The following is a 6515-nucleotide window of genomic DNA, read 5'->3' as shown; positions in this document are numbered from 1 at the left end:
GGGGGGAGGCCATGGTTAGGTTATCGATGAGAGGACGGACTTCTAAGGGGCCTGCCTGCCGCCCTCAGGGGTCTGGGTAAAGCCCCGATGAACTTGGCCGTCGGCCGCCACCACCGCCGTGTGGGGCCCAGGTGTGCCCACCGGCCCCTCACCTGTGCCGCTCACCTGGCCGGCTCCTGGGTGGGCAGGCCCTGCAGAAACACCAGCAGCCATTGCATTGCAACCTCCCGCCCCCGGGGGGTGGGATGGGGGGCAGAGTGGGGGTTCGGACACAGCACAATCCCTTCACCCGCTAAGCCGCCCGACCACAGGGTTTGTGGTAAAGTCTTGCTCTGGCCTAAAGCCAGACACATAAAAGGACCCAGCGCATTAGGCGGGAGAGACGCTGGCTTTGGGGGGTCATCCCTGGGCCCCCGCACTGTCCAGGGGGGTGGGGATCAGACAGCGGGGATCGCACGCTGTAACGAACACGCGCCGTCTCTCATCGGCGTTGCCAGATCAAACGTGGATGCTGCCGGCGAGGCCCTCAAAGGCCTGACAGAGCCATGTCGCCGGCCCCCAACGCCCTCTGCACAGCACGTGCTGAGTTCCCCGTCCCCGGCCTTCTGATATGTTTCCCCTTGAAGCAAACATAATCCTTCAGAAAGCTCAAGGGAAGAAAACCGGTCAGCCCTGGCCAGTGCGGCTCAGTGGGTAGAGCGCCGCCGGCCTGCGGACTGAAGGGTCCCGGGTTCGATTCCCCGTCGAGGGCACGTGCCCGGGTTGCGGGCTCGGTCCCCAGTAGGGGGCGTGTGCAGGAGGCAGCCGGTCCATGATTCTCTCTCATCATAGATGTTTCTCTCTCTCCGTCTCCCTTGTTCTCTGAAATCAATAAACATATATTTTATTTTATTTCTAAAAAATCTATTTTATTGATTTTTTTTACAGAGAGGAAGGGAGAGGGATAGAGAGAAACATCGATGAGAGAGAAACATCGATCAGCTGCCTCCTGCACACCTCCTACTGGGGATGTGCCCGCAACCAAGGTCCATGCCCTTGGCCGGAATCGAATCCGGGACCCTTCAGTCCGCAGGCCGGCGCCCTACCCACTGGACCGCACCGGCCAGGGCAATAAAAACGTATTTTACAAAAATGTACGTGACCAGGAAAAGATGTTAGTGGGTCACGTCCGCTCCACAAAATGCCGCGAACGCCCGGGACCCTGCGAGACGGGAGAAATGGGTTTTGCCGAGAGACTCCCCACCCTGAGCAGGTGGACGCTCTACCCACTGAGCCACACCGGCCAGGGCTGACCGGTTTTCATGGAACGTAACGGCTAACCTTTCCCACAGGACTCGGGTTACCCAGGGCGGACGTGTGAGCCACGGGCGGACGGCCATGGGCGGAACAGCCGAGGCCTTGTTCCCGGGACCTGATCCATGAAGACAGGTCCACGGAGAAGGGCAGCCGCACGCGGACACCAGGAGCAGGTCGCGCCTCGCGCTCAGGGACTCAGCGACGGGTCCGGCCAGAGGGGCTCAGGGATTGGGTGTGTGCCTAGGAACCAGGAGGTCAGGGTTCCAACTCAGGACAGGGCACGCGCCCGGGTTGCAAGCTCGGTGTCCGGTGTGGGGCGTGCAGGAGGCGGCCGATGCGTGATTCTCTCTCGTCACGGATGTTTCTTTTCTCTCTCTTTTTTTAATATTTAAATTCTTTATTGTTTAAACTGTTACATGTCTCCTATTTCCCCCATTGACCTCTCCCCGGCCGCCCGCACCGCCCCCCCAGCACATGCCCTCACCCCCTGCTGTCCATGTCCAGGGGTTATGCTCATAGGCCTGCACGCAAGTCCTCTGGTTGATCTCTTACCCCCTCCCCGAAGCCCCCCTTCCCCCACCTTCCCTCTGAGGTGGGACGGTCTGTCCGATGCTTCCCTGTCTCTATTTCGGTTCATCCGTTTATGCTGTTCATTATAATCCACAAAAGGTCGTGTGATGTTTATCTTTCTCCGACTGGCTTATTTCGCTCAGCGTCATGCTCCCCAGGTCCCTCCGTGCTGTAGTGTAGCCTTCCTTTTTCAGGGCTGCATACTATTCCATTGTGTGGATGGACCACAGTTTTTGAATCCACGTGTCTGCTGATGGGCCCTTAGGCTGTTTCCAAATCTTAGCGATTGCCAATGGTGCTGCTGTGAACATAGGGGTGCATGTGTCCTTTCTGGTGGGTGTTTCTGGTTTCTTGGGATATATTCCTAGAAGTGGGATCACTGGGTCCGATGGGAGCTCCATTTTTAGTTTTTTGAGGAAACGCCATATTGTCCACGGTGGCTGCACCCGTCTGCGTTCCCACCAGCAGTGCAGGAGGGTTCCTTTTCCTCCACATGCCCACCAGCACTTGTCATTCGTTGATGTATTGATCTTTTTTCTCTTTTTTAATATGTTTTTATTGATTTCAGAGAAGAAGGGAGAGGGAGAGCGAGAAACGTCAATGATGAGAGAGAATCATAGATCGGCCCCCTCCTGCATGGCCCCCACTGGGGATCGAGCCCGCAACCCGGGCACGTGCCCTTGACTGGGAATCGAACCCTGACCTCCTGGTTCCTAGGTTAGCCCTGGCCGGTGTGGCTCAGCGGATAGAGCGTCGGCCTGCGGACTCAAGGGTCCCGGGTTCGATTCCCAGTGAGGGCACAGGCCCGGGTTGCGGGCTCAATCCCCAGTGTGGGGCGTGCAGGAGGCAGCGGTCCATGATTCTCTCTCATCGTGGATGTTTCTCTCTCTCCGTCTCCTTTTCCCTTTGCAATCAATACAAATATAATTTTTAAAAAAAACCAAAATAGATAAATGAAAGCTGCTCTAGCAGGAAGCTGGGTGCCCCAACCAGGGACGCGTTCGGCCGAAACCAGGTCAGCGCGGTGCCGCTGGCGGCCCCCCCAGACTGTCGCTGTCTGGAAAGATGTACGTGGAGCCAGCCGCAAGCCACCGCTGTTTACTGTGAGGGACACTGAGTGAGGGGGGTGTTTACGAGTCGCCGCAGAGGAGGGATTTCAGCAGAAACGAAAGGCGGGCCGCCGGCCGGGTGTCAGCGTTCGGGAGGTCGCCGAGCTCGCTGGACGTTCGACCTTGTCCGGCCCGGGAAGGGCGGCGTGCGGGAGGTGTTCTTGGGTGTGAGCCGTCAGCATGAGCAATTAAAGGCTGTTTTGTTTTGTTTTAATATATATATTTTATGGATTTTTTCCAGAGAGGAAGAGAGAGGGATACAGAGTCAGAAATCGATGAGAGAGAAACATCGATCAGCTGCCTCCTGCAGGCCCCCTACTGGGGATCGAGCCCGCAACCCAGGCATGTGCCCTTGACCAGGAATCGAACCCGGGACCCTTCAGTCTGCAGGCCGACGCTCTATCCACTGAGCCACACTGGTCAGGGCAAAAGCTGTTTTTTTATTCCTCACTTGAGGATTTTTTTTTAAATATGTTTTTATTGAATTCAGAGAGAAAAGGAGAGAGAGAGAGAAACATCCATGATGAGAGGGAATCATGGATCGGCTGCCTCCTGCACACCCCCTACTGGGGATCGAGCCTGCAACCCGGGCATGTGCCCTGACCGGGAATCGAACCCTGACCTCCTGGTTCCTAGGTGGACGCTCAACCACTGAGCCACACCAGCCGGCGGCCTGAGCTCCTGGCATTCTAACTTCCTTGCCGTGACTCACGGGTCCACCCGGGACCCAGACCCCTGTGGCCCTCCTGTATGTGGCCAACAGCCGCCTCTATGCCAACTGCCTGTGTGGCCAGGCACCCCGTCACCCCGTCTGCGACCGCGTGAGGTTAATTCCTGCAGGGCCAGGCCCGTCCGCCCTGACCAGAATGCGATCCCAAATCCCCTGGAAATGTTTGTAAACCACGGCATTCCGCCTCGATGACACCGTGTAATTACGCGTCGGAGAAGAGCGCTGAGGGCCACGGAATCCATCTCCCGCCTGAAAACAAGACGCGCAGAACGCGCTAATGACATGTCATCGTCTTCCAACACCAGGGGCTTCCCAAGGAGGGGGTGGGGGTACAGTGTCCCCGGGGCCTGGAACCCGCCGTACTGGCTGTTCCACCCCTGAGTTCCTAGCGAACCTCTCAGATCCAGTGCAGAGCAAAGGGGCCCGGCCGGCGTGGCTCAGGGGTGGAGCGTCGACCTAGGAACCAGGAGGTCCCGGGTTCGATTCCCGGTCGGGGCACATGCCTGGGTTGCGGGCTTGATCCCCCATAGGGGGCGTGCAGGAGGCAGCCAATCCATGATTCTCTGTCCTCATGGATATTTCTCTCTCTCCCTCTCTGAAATCAATAAAAGTAAATAAACCTATATATATAAAAGCCTAATATGCAAATTGCCCCCTTGGGTGGGAATTCGACTGACTGGGAGCTCGACTGCTCGCAATGACGTGTGCTGACCACCAGGGGGCGGTGTGGAAGGAAGGAAGACCCTGGCCGGCATCCGGCAGCTGCTAGGGACCCCTAGCCGTGCACAAATTTCGTGCACTGGGCCTCTGGTAACTAGATACATGGCCAAGGGGACCTTCTACCTGCCGGCATCTGATGCTCATTCCCTAACTCCTCTGATAACTCTCCCCAAAATGACTGCAAGGCCCCAGACCAAATGAGACACCTGGGACCCAGACCGAATGAGGCGCCAAACGAGAAACACACATTGTCCCAAGACATCAGCTCCAAGGGCAATGTGTTGGGAGTGTCAGAGGGAAGGTCCTATATGACTCGATTGCATAATGTGCGACGGCAGGACACGGAGCCCCCGGGAGTCCTCCGTGACATTCCTGCCCTGACCGGGACTCGAACGCTGACCTCCTGGTTCACAGGTCAATGCTCCACCCCTGAGCCATGCTGGCCGGGCTCAAAGTATTTTTTTAAGATATTTGCATTGATTTCAGAGAGGGAGGGAGAGGGAGAGAGAGAGAAAGAGAGAGAGAGAAACATCAATGAGGAGAGAGAATCATGCATGGGCCGCCTCCTGCATGCCCCCTACTGGGGATCGAGCCTACAACCCGGGCAGGTGCCCTTGACCGGAATCGAACCCGGGACCTCCTGGTTCCTCGGTCAGGCTCTACAGAACGTTTTAGGAACACATCCTGGAATACACCCCATAAATGCCAGGCTAATGTTAGAACAAAATCTCCCACCTTGTTCGACCCCTAGAGGCCGGAGAGTCAATATTTAGACGCATTTGCGTGGGGAGGGGTGGATGTAAGCAGGTGAAAGAATGGCCAGAAACCCCCGTTTTTCCCGATTTTGTGTGAAAAATGGGATTTCTGTCTCGCTGCTTCCTGGCAAGGCGTGCTTCCTCCTGGCGCTGATGTATGCGCCGTCGGCTGGAGAGTGCAGAACGATTAATCACACCCACCGGGGGCCCGGCTGCGGCCTAGCGGGGTCGGCCCATTCATCACGGCTCGCTCTGCGTCCCCTTCCCGCGGACTTCCAGAGGGAACGGGCTTTAATGAGCGGTCGCCGGAGAGGACGTGATGGATGGAGGGTGGTGGCGGAGATGGGGACAGACGGCGCCCGCGAAGACATCAGCTCCAAGGACAAGGTGTTCCCGGGGGCACCCCGAGCCCCAGGTGGGTGTCCCGCCAAAGGGACAGCGTGGGACCTGGCGGGCTGGCCTCCTTACACAGAGGCGGTCCAGCTAGGACCTCGAGTTTCGGTCAGACAGCCTGCTTCACGGAGAAGTTCTTAGGGGCCAGGATGTCAGGACCGTCCCCCAAGTAAGTAACAACAAAGAACGGACCAAGCCCGAGCCCACGTTTGGAGGGGAAGAGACTGCAGACAGGGAGGTGGGTCCGGCCAGCGTGGCTCAGTGGTTGAGCGTCGACCTAGGAGCCAGGAGGTCAGGGTTCGGTTCCCGGGTTGCGGGCTCGATCCCCAGTAGGGGGCGTGCAGGAGGCAGCCGATGCGCGGTTCTCTCTCCTCATGGATGTTTCTCTCTCTCTCTCTGTCTCTCTCCCTTCTTCTCTGAAATCAATAAAAATATGTATTTTTGAAAATCAACAAAACAAAAACCAAACAAAGGGCTGGCAATGATGGAAGCAGAGTTTTTCCTCATTGCATTTTACGGACGCAAGTGCCTCCCCCTCTCCTGCATCTCAGGGGAGGCGTGAGGGAGCAGCTTCCCAAACGCCCATGTTGTGCACGAAAGAGGATATTGTGGGTGCAATCCGTTGGTGGGTGGGCATATTGGAGCTTATTCTTTCAAAGAAGAAATCTGAATATGTAAGAAGAGTCATAGATGGATGGATAGATAGGTCAGTGGACAGATAGGTCAGTAGATGATAGATAGATAGATAGATAGATAGATAGATAGAAAGATAGATAGATAGACAGACATGTAGACAGGTAGGTAGATACATATGTAGATAGATAGATGATAGATAGATAGATAGATAGATAGATAGATAGATAGATAGATAGACAGACATGTAGATAGGTAGGTAGATACATATGTAGATAGATAGATAGATAGATAGATAGATAGATAGAT

The 6515-nt window shown here is 56.1% G+C and overlaps 1 protein-coding gene across 1 annotated transcript in view; it reads right to left on the bottom strand.

Moving 5' to 3' along the window:
* ANOS1 (anosmin 1) overlaps nucleotides 1-5421 on the bottom strand; it is a 44597-nt gene extending 39176 nt beyond the window's left edge. Inside the window, 1 exon segment of the mRNA XM_015563967.1 lies at nucleotides 5382-5421. Within this exon segment, the coding sequence (XP_015419453.1) occupies nucleotides 5382-5421 (40 nt within the window).
* Between the last annotated feature and the right edge of the window lie 1094 nt (nucleotides 5422-6515).

The sequence above is a fragment of the Myotis davidii genome, unplaced genomic scaffold (assembly GCF_000327345.1).
Source record: "Myotis davidii unplaced genomic scaffold, ASM32734v1 scaffold1277, whole genome shotgun sequence".
Classification (NCBI taxonomy): Eukaryota; Metazoa; Chordata; class Mammalia; order Chiroptera; family Vespertilionidae; genus Myotis; species Myotis davidii.
This window is presented reverse-complemented; position numbering and strand designations above follow the sequence as displayed.